This window comes from Carassius carassius, chromosome 15 (assembly GCF_963082965.1).
Source record: "Carassius carassius chromosome 15, fCarCar2.1, whole genome shotgun sequence".
NCBI lineage: Eukaryota > Metazoa > Chordata > Actinopteri > Cypriniformes > Cyprinidae > Carassius > Carassius carassius.
In genome coordinates this window covers 13,848,871-13,868,218 of record NC_081769.1, presented here as the reverse complement: position 1 = coordinate 13,868,218, position 19,348 = coordinate 13,848,871, and the positions used below count along the sequence as shown (strand labels likewise).

The 19,348-nt window shown below is 43.5% G+C and overlaps 1 protein-coding gene across 2 annotated transcripts; it reads left to right on the top strand.

Moving 5' to 3' along the window:
- Positions 1-1,127: 1,127 nt before the first annotated feature.
- On the top strand, positions 1,128-15,738 carry LOC132157705 (probable serine carboxypeptidase CPVL). 2 transcript variants are annotated; one of them, XM_059567007.1, is made up of 13 exons: positions 1,128-1,242; positions 1,559-1,751; positions 2,526-2,644; positions 2,839-2,953; positions 4,734-4,792; positions 13,769-13,848; positions 13,942-14,008; positions 14,080-14,202; positions 14,392-14,523; positions 14,599-14,697; positions 14,790-14,963; positions 15,142-15,324; positions 15,457-15,738. In XM_059567007.1, exons 2-13 carry the CDS (start codon positions 1,571-1,573, stop codon positions 15,559-15,561), a joined length of 1,437 nt encoding a protein of 478 aa, XP_059422990.1. In that variant the 5' UTR covers positions 1,128-1,242; positions 1,559-1,570; the 3' UTR covers positions 15,562-15,738. The 2 variants fall into 2 exon arrangements, with proteins under 2 accessions (XP_059422990.1, XP_059422991.1); XM_059567008.1 differs by lacking the exon at positions 1,128-1,242 and adding an exon at positions 1,371-1,490.
- The last annotated feature ends 3,610 nt before the right edge of the window (positions 15,739-19,348 follow it).

The window sequence follows — 19,348 nt, the reverse complement described above, 5'->3', positions numbered from 1 at the left end:
AAATCGAGTGAACGAAATAGTAAATCGAGGGAACGCAATAGTAATCGTGTGCACGTTTTAGTACATTGAGGGAACGAATTAGTGAATCGTGCACACAATTTAGCCTAATATTTATCCTGCATGTCATGTGAGGGGCTCCGTAATTTAACGTTATTTAATTTTATTTAATGTTTTGGAATGTTAAAGAGAGACACCCAACTGCAATAATAACACTTAGAGGAGCCAGGACAATTTTTTATATATAATTCTGATTGTATGTGTCTGAAAGAAGAAAGACATATACAACTAGGATTGCTCGAGGGTGAGTAAAACACAGCTTAATTTTCATTTTTTGGTGAACTAACCCTTTAAGGAATCTTAATTTTTTTGACAGAAGACAGCAAACCACATGCAACTACACAAAATGAGAAATATTAGCATTCATTTTTTTGGCATTACAATTTATTAATATTCAGTATTAATATATACAAATTGTTTTTACTACAATGTATTGGTCAAACTTAATATTGATTTTAATTGTTTAATACAGCTGATAAGGTCAAGTCTTCTTACCAAATTCACCTATTGTCTTTCTCATGCTCAAAGGTTAAGTGAGCTGTGACATGTTATAAAAGGCTATTTCTTCATAAATGTCAGGTCAGAGCAAGTTTTTATTGGGGCAAGATGTCACATCCATTTTAAATATTATGAATTTATACAATTTACTCTTTTGTTGGACAAAATAGTTTGATATTTCTATGTTTAAAGAATAGTATTGGATTTATAATTGTTTTACAATGTTTATATTTTGTAATGTATTATTGTTACTTGGTTAAATTTTGTTCAGAAGTTCATAATGGATTGTTTTATGGCAACACGCCTCACTTTTGAGGAAAAATTCAACCTGTATATACTAACAGTCGGCATGTTCAATGGCTTTTTGTAGTCAAGACATTAAAATATCTACAGAAGATTTTTTTTTTTAATAAAGCAATTCTAAGAAAAAGCCTATTAACTAAAACTGTCAACTAGGCCTTTTTTATTACACAGCAAATGCATATTGCATAATATTATATATTGGGCTGGGGACTGGTTCTCTCAAGTGGGCCTGTAGGGGTCAGTGTTGGCGAAGTTCCTGGATTCACTGCGATCACATGACTGCGATGCCATATAGTCATGTGACTGCAACGCATTCAAAGCGTGACAACAAGCTGATGCCGATGCAAACGGCTTCTGGATTTCTGATTGGCATCTGGCTTCAAGGTAACTCTATTATTATTACTGATCAGGAAAACAAGATGTATATAAATGATCAATTACTTGATTTGATAAGTTATCACACCTGCCATCCCTGCACATTTTCTTTCCTGTTTGCACATTCATAACATAATAATGCCGCATTATGTACGTTACATGTGTTGGTTATTTTCGATCATTCACCGACTGACAAGAGATTTGTCGTCTTTGCTCTCATCTTCTGATATGTTTAGTCTTGTAATAACAGATAGCAGGTAATGCGAGCCTTTTAATATCAAGCTGGGTCTGTGTTCCCCGTGTCATGTTTCTTTGCTGTCTGCAGTTAAACTCTATAATGCTGAAGAAAACGCTTAGGCTGCTGTTCCTCTGGGCTCTTCTGGAGTCGGTCAGCTCCCGCGGCTGTTCCTCGTTCTTCTGCTGGAAATCACACCGTGTGAGTGGGACACGTTTTGTAGTTGACCCGGGCAAACCTCTGATGCTCACCCCCTATCTGGAGGAAGGCAAGATAGAAGAAGGTATGTTTGCTGTTTGCATAGAACAAGTTCAGTTCCTCTTCTTTCGTTCTTCTTTTACTGGAATTCACTAAATCTCATACATAGGAAGTTATCTTTATAAGATCTTTACCCTGCTGAAAAGCATATGCTGGTTAAGTATGTTTTGACGCTGGGATGCTGGTTTATGCTGGTAAAAGCATAAACCGGCGAAGGACCAGCTTAAACCGGCGAAGGACCAGCTTAAACCGGCGAAGGACCAGCAACGGGCCATCTTAAACCAGCAAAGGACCATCTTAAACCAACAAAGGTCTAGCATAAACCAGCAAAGGACCAGCATAAACCAGCATCCCAGCGTCAAAACATACCTAACCAGCATATGGTGTTTTTTTCAACAGGGAGATGAGTCTTTATAAGGTATTTTCCTTATTATGGAGTAGGGCTGCATGATATTGGGAAAAAATGACATTGCGATATTTTATTTTTCTGCGATGTATATTGCGATATGAAATCTAATCTAATTTTTTCTTACAAACAAAGATGGGGTGAGCACACTTACATTCTCATTTTAAATGATTTAAACATCGACACCATCGTGTCAATTGATTAATATGCGCGAGGGAGAGAGAGCAAGACCGCACTCGTGTTGTTTGAAGACGATGAGCGTGCGGCCTTAAAAACACATGCAAATGATAAACTTGAGTTGTCCACAAATTATAACTGCTTTCATACAGTAATTCACTGATGTTTCTGACCTGTATGCTAATACACTTTCTTTTTTGTATTGTGGATATGCAGCCAAAAAACTGAGTTTGGTGGGACCCCTTCCTGGAGCCAATGTCAAGAGTTACTCAGGATATCTCACTGTGAACAAGACTTACAACAGTAACCTTTTCTTCTGGTTCTTCCCTGCCCAGGTAATATAATGTTATGCACTTTAATTTTTTTGACATTGTACATGAATGGCACTAAAAGATAAGACTAATCTGCTGACTGTAGCTTCTGCGTCAGGTGTTTTCAGAAGTCGTTTACAACAAGTTATACAGTTAACAGCATTCAGTGATGTAATTACTGCACACTTATTTATTGTAGCATGTTTTTCTGTGTTTAGGAGAGACCAGAGACCGCTCCGGTGCTGCTGTGGCTTCAGGGAGGACCTGGAGGGACATCTATGTTTGGCTTGTTTGTGGAGCATGGCCCATATTTTGTACATAAGAACCTCACGTGTGAGTACAAATGCCTCTATGCTGTATTACATTATGTTGATGGAGATTAGCATATTGTTTCTGTATCTTATGAACATTTTATTATAGATGTTTTTGGGCCAGAAAGGAATTATTTGCTTAAAGGGTTAGTTCACCCAAATAGCAAAAATATGTCATTAATAACTCACCCTCATGTTGTTCCAAACCCGTGAGACCTCTGTTCATCTTTGGAACACAGTTTAAGATATTTTAGATTTAGTTCGAGGGCTCTCAGTCCCTCCATTGAAGCTGTGTGAACGGTATACTGTCCATGTCAAGAAAGGTAAGAAAAACATCATCAAAGTAGTCCATGCATGCAGTACAAATATATGGAAAATACATTTTGGTCCAAAAATAGCAAAAACTACGACTTTATTCAGCATTGTCTTCTCTTCCGTGTCTGTTGTGAGAGAGCATTCAAAACAAAGCAGTTTGTCATATCCGGTTCGCGAACGAATCATTCGATGTAACGGATCTTTTTGAACCAGTTCACCAAATCGAACTGAATCGTTTGAAACTGTTCGCATCTCCAATACGCATTAATCCACAAATGACTTAAGCGGTTAGCTTTATTAATGTGGCTGACACTCCCTCGGAGTTCAAACAAACCAATATCACTGAGTAATGCGTGCACTCAAACAGTACACTGACTGAACTGCTGTGAAGAGAGAACTGAAGATGAACACCGAGCCGAGCCAGATAACGAACAACAGACTGACTCATTCACGAGTCAAAAAAACGTTTCTGTCAGACGTGTCCGATTCGAGAACCGAGGAGCTGATGATACTGCACATGTGTGATTCAGGGTGAAGCAGACCGACACACAGAGCGTCTGAACTGAAGTGATTCTTTTGGTGATTGATTCTGAACTGATTCTGTGCTAGTGTTATGAGCGCGGGTAAACCGAAGGCTTAAATCAAGGGCAATCATCGCCAATGACACCATTACACCATTACGTTTTGTTCAACCGGTTTATTGAATCGAACTGTCCGAAAGAACTACTGGTGATCTGAAAACAGATGCAACCGGTTCTTGACTCGTGAACGAGTCAGTCTATTGTTCGTTATCTGGCTCGGCTCAGTGTTCATCTTCAGTTCTCTCTTCACAGCAGTTCAGTCAGTGTACTGTTTGAGTAAATGAATTTCTCCGGGATATTGGTTTGTTTTAACTCAGAGGGAGTGTCGGCCACATTAAAAAAGTTAACAGCTTAAGTCATTTGTGGATTAATGCTTATTGGAGACGCGAACCGTTTAAAACGATTCAGTTAGATTTGGTGAAATGGTTCAAAAACATCGATTACATCGAATGATTCGTTCGCGAACCGGATATGACAAACTGCTTTGTTTTGAACTGTCTAACAACAGACACGGAAGAGAAGACAATGCTGAATAAAGTCGTAGTTTTGCTATTTTTGGAGCAAAATTTATTTTCGATGCTTCAAAAAATTCTAACTGACCCTCTGATGTCACATGGACTACTTTGATGTTTTTCTTACCTTTCTGGACATGGACAGTAGACCGTACACACAAGTTTCAATGGAGGGACTGAGAGCCCTCGAACTAAATCTAAAATATCTTAAACTGTGTTCCGATGATAAACGGAGGTCTTACGGGTTTGAAACAACATGAGGGTAAGTTATTAATGACATAATTTTGCTATTTGGGTGAACTAACCCTTTAATAGTGAAACCCTACACTTTAGATATCAATGTATGAAATAACCTTAAAATGTTAGAATTTAACCCTTTAATGTCGTTCTGCAGTGGGCTATAGGGATTTCCCCTGGACATCACGATACTCTGTTCTTTACATCGACAACCCGGTGAGTAGACGTTCCGGTATTCAGTAATACAATATATCCCAATAATGAACATGCACAATATAGTTTTCGTGGGCACTTCAAGATAGAAGAATAATTTTCTCATCAACATGTTAATACAAAACACATTTCATCGCAGCACTGAATACTTAAATACTTGCATTTAATTACATTTAATCTGGACTACAACATGTCCTAGATACTGTTCAAAAATATTTTGTTCTTTTATTGTTTGGTCACACATTACATTTAAGGCTCCATTAGTTAACATTAGTTAATTCATTAGTTAACATAAACTGCCAATGAAATTTATGTATCTTAGTTCATTTCAACATTTAATAACATGTTTTTTAAATCAAAGTTATAATTGAATGGTCTCGAGCTAACATGAACTAAGTTGTATTTATTATTTTTTTTAAACCAAGAATAATAACTTATGTAACAAATGTTGCTGTTGCTCATTGTTAATGTTAGTGTATTAACTAAGGTTAACTAATGAGACCTTATTGTCAAGTGTCACATATTGTTCTTCATAATTCTTTTGAATTTTAAATCATTTGAAACGTTAGTTTACATTTATAAATTTAGGGCTGCTCCGATCACGATCGGCCGATCATTAATGCGCATCTCGTCAGTAAAGCCGGTTTTCTAATCAGCGGTAAATTTCATGAGGTGCGTGATTTCACATAGAGCAGCTGTTACTACACAGAGCCGTTGTTAACTGAGAAGATGCGCAAATAAACGCTGATAATGAACGTGGATTTGCGCAGCTTCTCGGTTAACAATGGCTCTGCGTAGTAACAGCTGCTCTATGTAAAATCACGCACCTGATGGAATTTACCGCTGATTAGAGAACCGGCTATTTATAAAAAATATTTTATTGTTATTGTTTTTTTTTTTTCTGAAAATAATTTGTATTAAAGTCGTTTGCTCAAGTCATTTTCACTTAATTCCTAAAAACAGGAAAATTTGTTATACTAAAAACATATTTAGGAAAATTTGTTATATTATTTCCCTTGCTTTTTATGCAATGTGAAATGTTTTTTTTTTTTTTTCTGAAATCAGGTAGGGAACATTGCTGCATACATCTGAGTGTCTTTGTGGAGATACATACAGGTCCTTCTCAAAAAATTAGCATATTGTGATAAAGTTCATTATTTTCCATAATGTAATGATAAAAATTAAACTTTCATATATTTTAGATTCATTGCACACCAACTGAAATATTTCAGGTCTTTTATTGTTTTAATACTGATGATTTTGGCATACAGCTCATGAAAACCCAAAATTCCTATCTCAAAAAATTAGCATATCATGAAAAGGTTCTCTAAACAAGCTATTAGCCTAATCATCTGAATCAACTAATTAACTCTAAACACCTGCAAAAGATTCCTGAGGCTTTTAAAAACTCCCAGCCTGGTTCATTACTCAAAACCGCAATCATGGGTAAGACTGCTGTCCAGAAGGCCATCATTGACACCCTCAAGCGAGAGGGTAAGACACAGAAAGAAATTTCTGAACGAACAGGCTGTTCCCAGAGTGCTGTATCAAAGCACCTCATTGGGAAGTCTGTGAGAAGGAAAAAGTGTGGCAAAAAACGCTGCACAACGAGAAGAGGTTACCGGACCCTGAGGAAGATTGTGGAGAAGGACCGATTCCAGACCTTGGGGGACCTGCAGAAGCAGTGGACTGAGTCTGGAGTAGAAACATCCAGAGCCACCGTGCACAGGCGTGTGCAGGAAATGGGCTACAGGTGCCGCATTCCCCAGGTCAAGCCACTTTTGAACCAGAAACAGCGCGAGAAGCGCCTGACCTGGGCTACAGAGAAGCAGCACTGGACTTTTGGACAAATTTTGCATGTTATTCGGAAATCAAGGTGCCAGAGTCTGGAGGAAGACTGGGGAGAAGGAAATGCCAAAATGCCTGAAGTCCAGTGTCAAGTACCCACAGTCAGTGATGGTCTGGGGTGCCATGTCAGCTGCTGGTGTTGGTCCACTGTGTTTTATCAAGGGCAGGGTCAATGCAGCTAGCTATCAGGAGATTTTGGAGCACTTCATGCTTCCATCTGCTGAAAAGCTTTATGGAGATGAAGATTTAGTTTTTCAGCACGACCTGGCACCTGCTCACAGTGCCAAAACCACTGGTAAATGGTTTACTGACCATGGTATTACTGTGCTCAATTGGCCTGCCAACTCTCCTGACCTGAACCCCATAGAGAATCTGTGGGATATTGTGAAGAGAAAGTTGAAAGACGCAAGACCCAACACTCTAGATGAGCTTAAGGCCGCTATCGAAGCATCCTGGGCCTCCATAACACCTCAGCAGTGCCACAGGCTGATTGCCTCCATGCCACGCCGCATTGAAGCAGTCATTTCTGCAAAAGGATTCCCGACCAAGTATTGAGTGCATAACTGAACATAATTATTTGAAGGTTGCCTTTTTTTGTATTAAAAACACTTTTTTCTTTTATTGGTTGGATGAAATATGCAAATTTTTTGAGACGGGGATTTTGGGTTTTCATGAGCTGTATGCCAAAATCATCAGTATTAAAACAATAAAAGACCTGAAATATTTCAGTTGGTGTGCAATGAATCTAAAATATATGAAAGTTACATTTTTATCATTACATTATGGAAAATAATGAACTTTATCACAATATGCTAATTTTTTGAGAAGGACCGTACTCGGTTACTAAACGTAACCTCGGTTCTCTCTAGAAGAGCGAACGAGTACTGCGTCTTAGCTAAGACGCTACGGGAAAAGTCTCTTTTCACGAAATACTGAAGCAAAAAATTATCCTTAATTTTGTATTTTTGTAAAGCGCATTTGCAGCAGTACACAGCCATAGGCGAGACGGCTCGCCCGCTCATTGGCTTGTTCTGCTTCGCGCCCTTCTTGCCACTTCCCGCCGAAACGGGTGTGGCCCAACCTATAAAAGGAGCTCGAAAAGGCTGACTCACCTGATTTATTTCATCGCCGAAGCGAACCAGAGTGAATCGTACGCACGGCAGAGAACGCAGTACTCGTTCGCTCTTCTAGAGAGAACCGAGGTTACGTTTAGTAACCGAGTACGTTCTCTTACGAGAGCTCTCTCGTACTGCGTCTTAGCTAAGACGCTACGGGAACCCGATGTAAAACGCCGTGCGCGCAGGGATCACACACCGATAAACCTGAAGCAACGCCCAGGATTTACATTGCACAGTCACCTGAGGGACTCACAGAGAGTCCGGGACAGAAAAGGGGGAAAGCCCTCCGTCCCATATCTAGCAGCATCCGTAGATGCGGCAATATGACATCACACAGCCGAGGCAAGGCCTGACCAATGTGGCAATGCGGGTCTTACGCAATACTGCCCATATAACAGTCGGCAGCGCATAGCGCTCATGAATTCAGAATTCCCCTCAGGGCCCTGATTCTTCTATACCGACAGCAGCCTTGCTTGCAAGGCGGGAACCTCCAGGTTATAGAACCTGATAAATGTAGACGGCGAGGCCCAACCCGCCGCCATACATATATCCTGCAAGGAGATCCCAGTAGACCACGCCCACGACGAGGCGACGCCTCTTGTGGAGTGTGCTCTGACACCCAACGGGCACTGAAGGCCCCTGGAAGCGTAAGCTAACGCTATGGCGTCAACTATCCATCTGGATAGAGTCTGTCTCGAAACAGCCATTCCTTTGGAACGTCCACCGAACGAGACAAATAGCTGCTCCGTCTGCCGAAAGGCAGCAGAGCGAGACACATAAGCTCTTAAAACCCTGACAGGGCAAAGAAGACTCGAGTCTCCATCCTCCCCTGACACCGGCAGGGCAGACAGGGCAATAACCTGAGCCCGAAACGGTGTGTTGAGGGATTTCGGCACATAACCGTGCCTAGGTTTGAGTATGACCCTTGAGTCATTGGGCCCAAACTCTAAGCACTACTGGCTCACCGAGAGCGCGTGCAAATCACCCACACGCTTCACAGAAGCGAGAGCCAACAAGAATACTGTCTTGAACGACAGATGCTGAAGGCTAACCGATTGGATAGGCTCAAAAGGGGGACCCTTCAAGGCCTCCAAAACCGCCGCGAGGTCCCACATAGGGACTGACGGAGGTCTGGGAGGATTCAGCCTCCTAGCTCCTCTGAGGAACCGGATGACTAAATCGTTCCTTCCTATTGACTGACCGGACGCCGTTTCAGAAAACGCTGCGATGGCCGCCACATAAACTTTGAGCGTGGATGGGGCTCTGCCCTTATCCAACAGCTCCTGTAGGAAGGAGAGGACCTCCGTCACCTCACAACTAAGGGGTGAATAACCTCGAGCTGTGCACCAGCTGGAGAACACCGACCACTTCGAGGCATACAGACATCGTGTCGACGGAGCTCTAGCCTGAGTGATGGTATTTAGCACTCCCACTGCGAGATCAGCGGGTAACCGTTGAGTGCCCATACATGGAGGGACCACAACTCCGGTTGAGGGTGCCAAATCGAGCCCCTGGCCTGCGAGAGGAGATCTCTCCTCAACGGTACCGGCCATGGGGCGACATCTGCTAATTGCATCAAATCTGGGAACCATGGTTGGTTCTTCCAAAGAGGTGCCACAAGCAGTATTGAACATCTCGTTTCTCTCACCCGTTCTATCACCTGCGGAAGGAGGGAGACGGGAGGGAACGCATAAAGCGGGCAGCACGGCCATTTCCGTGACAGCGCGCTTTCGTTCTTGGAAAAGAATGCGGGGCAGTGAGCGTTTTCGTGGGACGCAAAGAGGTCCACCTCCGCCATGCCAAATCTCTCCCACAACAGCCGAACTGTTTGCGGGTGTAGAGACCATTCGCCCGTAGGGACATTGCCTCTGGACAGCCTGTCTGGACCCAGATTCTGCAGTCCAGGCACATGCACTGCTCTCAGCGAGCGCACGTTGCGTTGAGCCCAAATCAGGAGGCGTTCCGTCAGCCTGTACAGGTTTCGGGACCCGAGACCGCCCTGGCGATTTATGTAGGACACCACGGACATGTTGTCCGAACGGACTACGACGTGGTGATCCTTGATATGGGGACAAAAGCGCGTCAGCGCGTTCTCCACTGCCAGCATTTCCAGGCAGTTGATATGATGGAGCTTTTCCCGTTCTGACCATAGGCCAAAGGACGGTCTGCCTTCGAGCAGCGCTCCCCATCCCGAAGTGGAGGCGTCTGTCGACACCATTTTCACACTCGGGGAAGTCCCCAGGCTTACACCTGATCGGTACCAGCCGTTCGCTGTCCAAGGTGCTAGAGCCGCAACACATCTCTGATCGACCTTGAAATGCAGCCGGCCAGACGCCCACGCTCTGCGCGGCACCCGAGCCTTCAGCCAGAACTGCAGGGGGCGCATGCGGAGCAGGCCCAGCCGCAGAACCGGAGATGCTGAGGCCATGAGACCCAGCATCTTTTGACAGTGTTTGAGCGACACAGTCGCGCCGCAGCGGAAAGAACTCGCTGCGCGCTGAATGCCCATCGTGCGCTGTGGTGACAGTCGCGCCCGTCATGGAACACGAGTTCAGAACTATACCCAGAAACAGGATCGTCTGACTGGGGTTCAGCGAACTCTTCGCCCAATTGACACTGAGGCCGAGCTTCTCGAGGTGATGGAGTAAAACGGCCCTGTGGTCCACGAGCTCCGCTCGTGATTGGGCCAGAACCAGCCAGTCGTCCAAATAATTCAGCACTCGTATGCCTCTGAGTCTGAGAGGAGCGAGCGCTGCATCCATGCACCTCGTAAACGTACGAGGAGCTACGGACAAGCCGAATGGCAGGACTGCAAACTGGTATGCCTGGCCCTCGAAGGCGAATCTCAAAAACCGCCTGTGGTTTGACGCTATCTGTATTTGAAAATACGCATCCTTCAGATCTATTGACATGAACCAGTCCCCTCCGCGAATCTGCGCGAGGAGCTTCCTGGTCGTGAGCATTTTGAAACTGCGTTTCATCAATGCCTTGTTCAGCTGTCTTAGATCCAGTATGGGCCTGAGACCCCCGTCTCTCTTGGGCACCAGAAAGTATCTGCTGTACAGCCCCCCCTCGCTTTGAGCTTGAGACAAAGGCTCTACAGCCCCTTTGCTCAACAGTTTTGATATTTCGGCCCGAAGTATGTGTGCTACTTCTGTTTTGACCATAGTTTCGACGCGCGCTGAGAAGCGCGATGGGCGTCGAGAAAACTGTAGCGAGTAGCCTCTCTTTATAATGCCTAGCACCCAATCCGAAACCCCTGGAAGCGCTGACCATGCATCTGCATGAATGGCTAAGGGCTGGATGTGACACGCGCTCTGTTGACTGGGCAACGGCGGCGCTCGAGTGTGCTGCGCATCTGAGGCGGGGAGCGCGCTGATCACAGCGGGCAGATCGCTCATCCTCGACCCCGTTCCGGCGCTTAACCGACTGGAGGGAGGCTGAGCGGGTCCCGTGGGACTCAATATATCTGCGAGTAACCGTGGGCTGCATGTGTGCACTTTTACCACTTCCAACTCGCCGTCTGCCTGTGCAGAATGTACGTGCACGGGCCTCGTTTTTACAGAAGACCCGCGCCGTAAGTGACATAGTGTATGTGGGCACTGGGAAGTGGGCACATTTACTATGCGGCGCGCTCGACCGATCTGTGTCGATCTTATGTGCGCCAGCCCTGTGTGCAGGGCTGTGCTTACATGCGGGGATGGGCACTGGGTAGTGGGCATCGTCACTGCATTTAAAGCACCATCGGCCGTGGCCGGACGAGCGTGCACGGGTTTCGTTTTTACAGAAACCACATGACGCGTGTGACATAGTAATTGTGGGCACTGAGGGGTGGGCACGTTTACTATGTAGTGTGCGCGACCGACTTGAGTCGACATTATGAGCGCAGGCCCTGTGTGTAGGGCTGTGCTTACATGTGGAGATGGGCACTGAGGAGTGGGCATCGTCACAACATTTATAGCACCATCGGCCGTGGCCGGAACACCAGAAAAACACTGTTTTTGTGAAACATCTGGGTAGCCGTGATAACGGCTTTTGTGTGCAGGCAAGCGGGCACTCGTGCAGGCTTGCGCATTGCAGAAGACACTGAGGCAGTCGCAACTCTTGGAACTGCAACAGCGGCGGGCTTGGGTGAGAGCTCGGCCGCAGCGGAACTCGAACACCGGCGCTTTCCCAGCAGTGCTAGGATGCTTTCGGGGCTTCTGGCTTCACCGCAATCCTCTGCCGCGGCTCCCGCGGCGCGGGGCGACGGCTCGAAGAGCGAGAACGGGGTCCCGAGCTGCGTTGCTGGCGCTGTCGTGATGGCGCAGCAGGAGGCGGTGGGCGTGACTGAGAGCTCTGTGGGGCCGGTCTAGAGCGGCTAGCTGCAGAACTGGAGCGCTTCGGCAAGAAGTGCTTGAACGCCTGTGAAGCTTTCTGGTCCTCGGCGAATCTCTCCACAAACTCGTTGACGGAAGATCCAAAGAGGCCGGCAGGAGTTAGCGGAGCATCAAGAAACGCAGCGCGCTCAGACTCCTTGATGTCAGAAAGCGTCAGCCACAAATGCCTCTCAGCCACCGTAGCGGAAGCCATAACCCGTCCCATGGCCTGTGCAGCGGACTTAGTAGCGCGGAGGGAGAGATCCGAAGCACTCCTCAGATCCGCGAGACAGATCGCTTCAGGTCCCATCTCATCCAGCTTGCGGAGAAGATCGCCCTGGAAAATCTGTAGCGTCGCCATGGTGTGTAACGCTGACGCAGCCTGCCCAGCAGCAGAGAATATCCGTGCGAGCAGCGATGACGTCATGCGGCAGGCTTTGGATGGCAACGCCGCCTTAGTCCGCCGTCCAGCAGAGGGCGGGCAAAGGTGCGCTGCTATAGCCTGTTCCACCGGCGGAAGTGACAGGTAGCCTCTGTTCTTAGCACCGTCCAGTGTGGAGAATGCTGACGAAACAGATGAGCGGATTCTCGCCGAGAATGGAGCGTCCCAAGCCTTCGCCACTTCTTCGTGAAGCTCAGGAAGAAAAGGGGCGTGTTTTGAGCTTGAGGTAGAGCGCTCATCCGGAAGATAGCTACCATCCAGCCGGGAACGTGAAGGGGGCGCTGGTGCAGACCACTCGAGGCCGAGGCTCGCCGCGGCCAACGAGAGTACACGCATCAGCTCCTTATCGATATCCCCCCGTCTGCTGGGCCTCTGAGCAGCGGGCGCGAGATCCACGGAGCTCGCCCAACCCTCACTGCCCGAAGCAAGCAGAGAGCACGTGTCTTCTTCCTCCGACGCGGGCCTGAGATCCACTTCCTCCGATGACGCGTCGGCAAGCAGCGGACGCTGAGCATCGGGAAGCGATGCAGGGGAGACCGGCGAAGCGGAGGGAACCGGCGAGCTCGGCCGAGCTGGAGGCGGTTCTGGTAGGCGCTGCGAGCGGCGCTTCTTACGGCGCTGCGGCGCAGCGGATGATGCAGGCTTCGAGAAGGATGCCAGGCGAGTCCTCAGAGTCACCATAGGCATCAACTCGCAATGAGGACATCCGCCATCAGCGAGCGCGAGCGCTGCATGGTCTTCACCCAGACAGGAGACGCAGATGACATGACGATCTCCTTCGCTGAGCGGGGTTCTGCACGAGCCGCACGAAGGCATCTTTAAAAAGACGCAGCTCTTTTGTGAATGTGCGTCGCAGGGCGAACACACACACAGAATATCACAGAACAAGGATTATAAAGGATATGGGCGCCGGATAGCGCAGCAGGAACGGCTGTGGAAGGCGGCGGTGCCAGCGGCTTCAGGCTGTCCTGCTGATATGCTCTTCCAGAGGGCGCTTGCTTCCTCGTGATCCAGCGATGCGTGAGCTTCGCTGAAGAGATGAAAAATCAGGTGAGTCAGCATTTTCGAGCTCCTTTTATAGGTTGGGCCACACCCGTTTCGGCGGGAAGTGGCAAGAAGGGCCCTTATTGCTCTGATGTTGCATCAGCCTGCGCTCGATAGGCTGTGCAGTTGCCGCAGAACAAGCCAATGAGCGAGCGAGCTTATTTTTAAGGTTGGGACAGGATGGAGTTTCACTGAGGATGACCGAGGATTTGCCCAAAACCAGGATGATGTGGGCAGAGACTTGTACAGGTACAGTAGTACAGTGGCAAAAGTTTACTGTATATCTAAGACAACGTGAGATGTATGTGATAAATATTAGGTTTTTTTTTGTCCCCTCCGCAGCGCCCTGACTCAGTTCTTCCAGATATTCAGTGAGTTCCAGTCTAATCCGTTCTACGCTACCGGCGAGGTGAGGAAGTGGACATAACTACTCTCTTGTACAGTCAAAATACTCGGTTGTTAACCATATAAAATCCATAGTCATATGCAGGAAAGTATGTTCCAGCAATTGGCTACTACATCCACAAGAACAATCCCTCTGCCAAAGTGAAGATCAACTTCAAAGGAGTGGCCATTGGAGATGGTCTGTGTGACCCTGAACTGGTGAATGAAAATGATATTTCCTTTTTTAAACTTATCAGATGCCAGATAGTTATAATTCACAGAAGTGCTATTGCTTTGAACTGGCTCTAAGGTGCTATAAACATGTATGTAAAGCTTCTTTGAAATGACTTCTTTGACTTTTGCTCATAAATGGACTTTAATCTCTCTTATAATCCACTTTGGTCTCAGATGCTGGGAGGTTATGCAGATTTCCTCTATCAGACGGGTCTCGTGGATGAACTGCAGAGGCAGCATGTGCAGATGCAGACAGATGCAGGAGTCAAACTCATCCAGGAGCAGAGATGGGTGGAGGCCTTTCAGGTGAGTATGATAAATCGGGACACCCTGCATCATCTTTAATTCATCCGTTCTGAAAACATCTCGTCTCTCCGTCAGGTTTTTGACAGCTTACTGAATGGTGATCTTACTCCTTATCCCTCATTCTTCCAAAACGTCACTGGCTGCACCAACTACTTCAACTACATGCAGTGTCAGGTACCCACACATTTTATAACAAGCAAATGGATAGAAATAAAGTTTTCTTGATTTGATTGGCTATTTGTCATTATGTGTTTTTCCCTAAACAGGAACCTCCAGACCAGGAGTACTTTTCAGCCTTTGTGACTCTGGAGGATGTTCGGCGTTCCATCCATGTTGGAAATCTTACATTCCATGACGGCTCAGATGTTGAGAAGCATCTGCTTCAGGATGTCATGAAGTCCATCAAACCCTGGCTGGGCGTCCTCATGGACAACTATAGAGTGAGGAAACCGTTTCATTGATTGGGTTGGGAATTTTATGGCCTTTTGTTAAATGACTTGACTCTATAATCATATTAATCCTTAGGTTTTGGGATGTGCAATATATTGCTACCATATTGATTATGGGACAAAAATTTTAGAGGTGTTTTTTTTTTAATGTTTATCAATGTATTCACAGGTGTTGATCTACAGTGGACAGCTTGACGTCATCGTTGCAGCCCCTCTGACTGAGCGCTTCCTGCCCACAGTGAACTGGTCTAAAGCGGACGAGTATAAAAAAGCAGAGCGCTTCCACTGGAAGGTCGAGCCTAGTGATACTGAAGTGGCAGGTTACGTACGACAAGTGGGAGAGTTCTTTCAGGTGAGGATTCGCAGTACTTGCTAGATATATTTAATTTATCAACCATTATGTTATATCATCATTGGCTGAAAGCCATAGCTATTATGTCTGTTGTTAATTCCAAAACCTGCTTACTTTTTTTCTTCATTGTAGGTAATCATCAGGGGAGGCGGGCACATTTTGCCTTATGATCAACCAGAGAGATCATTTGACATGATTGACAGATTCCTTTCTACAGATGGATTCTCATCACATTGATACACTAAACTCATATTGAATGTAAAGTGACTACCGAATGAAGTTGTGTAATGTGTTTTTCAATGCAAAAGTTTGTGCTCTATTATGAAGAGTTGGGGGACTAATTTTATTGGACTATGTGTTAAGTGTGGGGGCTATGTTTTTATTGTACATGATCTGTTTATAATTAAAATGATTTGGGAATAATGTACTTTTTAGCTTGTCTTTAAATTTCTTTATCTATTCAGTGTTATGAGTGCTTTAAGTGAGTTACTAGCATAATTTTACATTCTTCATTCATTTACATTCTTAATCATATAATAAAAAAATAAACACAACAAAAGCTATAACACTTTATTATCAGGACAAATTCACACTAGTTGCTTATTATCATGCATATTACTAGGATATTGGCTGTTCATTAGTACTTATAAAGCACATATTAATGACTCATTCTGCATGACTATATTTTAGATCCCTTAATCCTATAGCCTATACATAAACTTAAAAACTACCTTAGTATTAGAAAAATCTATTAGAAACTATTAGAAAAATCTAATTTAGATTTTGAGATGAAAGTTGTTGTTTATAATGAGAACTGGTCCCCCAAATTAAAGCGTGACCAAAGAATAACATAAAAGACATGCTGAGGATAAGAGGAAGACCGAAGAAAGAGGAAAAAATGCAGAGGTAGACATTCAAAACTGTTATGACTTTCACAGGAAGGAAGCAGATTCATTTTATATTAGGAGTGTAAATCAAAAATAGGCTAAATAGAATGTGTAGTTTCGCTAAAAGCACAACATGCTAAAAATAAAAATGAAATTTGCTCATTTTTAATGAACAGTGTCTTGAACCTTTCTCAAGACGTTTGTTTCTTCTGTGTTTTAACAGTATTTCCTTTGTGTGTCCGGCAGGGGGCGACAGCTCAGTGTTAAAAAAAAACCCGAATATTTCATATTGAAAGTTATTAATAACTAAATATGTGTGGCATTTCTACAATTGATGTCTTAAAATTAATATGTACCTTGTATTATATAATGCTACATTTTACAGTATGTTTTTATGCCAATTTTAATATTCCTGCTTTTTGGCCATAACAAAGTTGTTGCTGTTTTTTTGCAACCAGTTAATCCTATTTAAACATTACTCTTTTTCTGTATATAGAATGAACTTACTTGTTGCATTTAAAAAGGTATGATATATTGGCATCAGGCCAATGTTATAGAAATACAACATGAAATACATTCATGTTGTGAAATGTAAATTTAATTGATAATTACATTTTTCATAAACTGGCATTATTTTGATAATGATAAGGCTATGTATCTAGTATCTAGTATGTATGTGCAGGGACAGGGACTTTTTTAATATTATAATATTTCTAATCCTGAGTACATACAGCCGTGGCCAAAAATATCGGCCCCCTTGGTAAATATGATCAAAGAAGGTTTTGAAAATTCATCTGCATTGTTAATCCATTTGCCAGTTTAACAGGTCTAAATTTTCTCCTATAATGCCTGATGAGGTTAGAGAACACCTGACAAGATCAGAGATCATTCCTTCATCCAGAATCACTCCAGACCTTTTAGATTCCCAGCTCCATGTTGGTGCTTCTTCTCTTCAGTTCACTCCTCTCATTTTCTACAGGGTTTAGGTCAGAGGACTGGAATGGCTATAGCAGAAGCTTGGTTTTGTGCTCAGTGACCCATTTCTGTGTTGTTTTTGAGGTTTGTGTTTGGGTTATTGTACAGTTGGAAGATTCAAACATGGCCCATTATAAGATTTTTTAACAGAGTCAGTCACTTACTGATTTTTTATCTGTTGGTATTTGATAGAATCCATGATGACAAGATGTCCAGGACCTCCAGCAGAAATATAGGCCCACAACATCAAAAATACAGCAGTATATTTCATTGTACACATTGAGTACTTTTTATCTCTGTTCACCAAACCCATCTTGAGTGTTTGCTGCTAAAAAGCTCATTTTTTTGTTTCATCTCACCATAGAAGCCAGTCCCATTTGAAGTTCCAGTCATGTCTGATAACTGAATATGCTTTAGTTTGTTTTTGAATGAGCTAGGAGAATTTTTCTTGTAACCCTCCCAAACAACATGTGTTGATGTAGGTTCTGTTTGACAAATTTTTTTAAAGGTTTTCTGAGCCCGAGACTCAACTATTTTCTGCAATTCTCCAGCTGTGATCCTTGGAGAGTCTTTAGCCACTCAAACTCTCCTTCTCACTGTGCATTAGGACGATATAGACACACGTCCTCTTCCAGGCAGATTCGTAACATTTTAGGTTGATTGGAAATTCTTAACTATTGCCCTGATGGTGGAAATGGGAATTTTCACTGCTCTAGCTCTTTTCCTAAAGCCACTACACTAATTTGTGAAGTTCAATTATCTTTTGCTGCACATCAGAAATATTCTTTGGTTTTTCTCATTTTGATGGATGATTAAGGGAATTTGGGCTTTGTTTTCCCTCCTCTTTATATTTCTATGAAACAGGTAGCCATGGCTGGTTAATTTCATGTTCATAATAACGCTGGAGTGCTCAAATATGAATGGGAATATACTTCAGAGATATTTTACTCATAAGAATTTCTAGGGGGGGGCCAATAATTGTGTCCAACGAGTATTTGAGAAAAACCTCTATTCATAATGATATGTTTTTAAATTCTTATTTTCCAATGTAAGGATACATTTTTGTGAATTTTTAAATAAAAGATCAAAAGGATTAACAATGCAGATTTATTTTCACAGCCTTCTTTGATCATATATAAAAAGGGGGAAGATATTTTTGATATTAGATATTTGTGTACAGGTACATCTTTCTTGCACATTTGTTTCTAAACGTATGTGCCAGGATTTTTGCTACTTTAAATTGTAATGCACAACTTGTGTCTGTATCAAAATCCTTATTGGACAGAACTGTCCACCAGGGGTCCCTATTAAATAATCAAATAAAATCTGTACTTCTATGCTTGTCACCTTCAGATGTACTCAAGTTCTAGATTATATGCAAAACGGAGGGAAAAATGTAAAAAGCAATACTTCAAATTCGCAAATACTGTAATCTTATATTTTCAGTTTAATCATGGATTGGCAGAGCTTTGTTAAAGAACAAGTGCTTTATTTTCATATTGTAATATAGCTGTAGTGATCTCACATCTGTACATTTGCATAAACACAAACTGTTCAAGGCATTAATAAACATATAAAATATACAAAGTTATGTAAGCGTGTGTGAATTCATGAATTCAATATGCGTAACAAACAATGCAATGTTTCAGCTCTGAAATGAACAGGCAAACATTTGAAGACTGCAAGTACTATGCAAACATTATTTACAAACATGTACCAAACATGTACTCCTTTCAAAAAGAAAGGTGGTTGCATTACGGGAACAAGATTACAAAAATTAATGAAAATTTATACAATATTTATAGTTTTGCTGCAATGATACATTTATAGTTTTATTAATGTGTAGTCATTGTCCGCCACCTAAAAAAACAAACAAAAAAAACTATGCACACGGAAGCACAAATATACTCGTGCGCGCACACACACACACACACAAAAATCTCCCTCTGTTTAAAAGAATGGTATCACAAAAGACATCCATCCAACCATCCTAACAAGGACTGATGCCAAATCAGCAATTTGAGATAAACGTCTGTTACTCACTGAGAGCAAGTGAAATATTTCTAGTTCAGTGTGTTCTTATATGTTATGTTGCTTGGGTAGAATTGATGAGGCCCTGCGCAGATACACTCCTGACCACCTTGCTTTGAAATGTAAAGATA

What these genes read in the sequence shown, in the direction of transcription:
- LOC132157705 (XM_059567007.1), top strand. Translation starts at nt 1,571, where the DNA reads ATGCTGAAGAAAACGCTTAGGCTGCTGTTCCTCTGGGCTCTTCTGGAG. An exon ending in GGAAGGCAAGATAGAAGAAG is followed by an intron (nt 1,752 to 2,525) that starts GTATGTTTGCTG and finishes GTGGATATGCAG; the next exon opens with CCAAAAAACTGAGTTTGGTG. An exon ending in GTGGGCAGAGACTTGTACAG is followed by an intron (nt 13,849 to 13,941) that starts GTACAGTAGTAC and finishes TCCCCTCCGCAG; the next exon opens with CGCCCTGACTCAGTTCTTCC.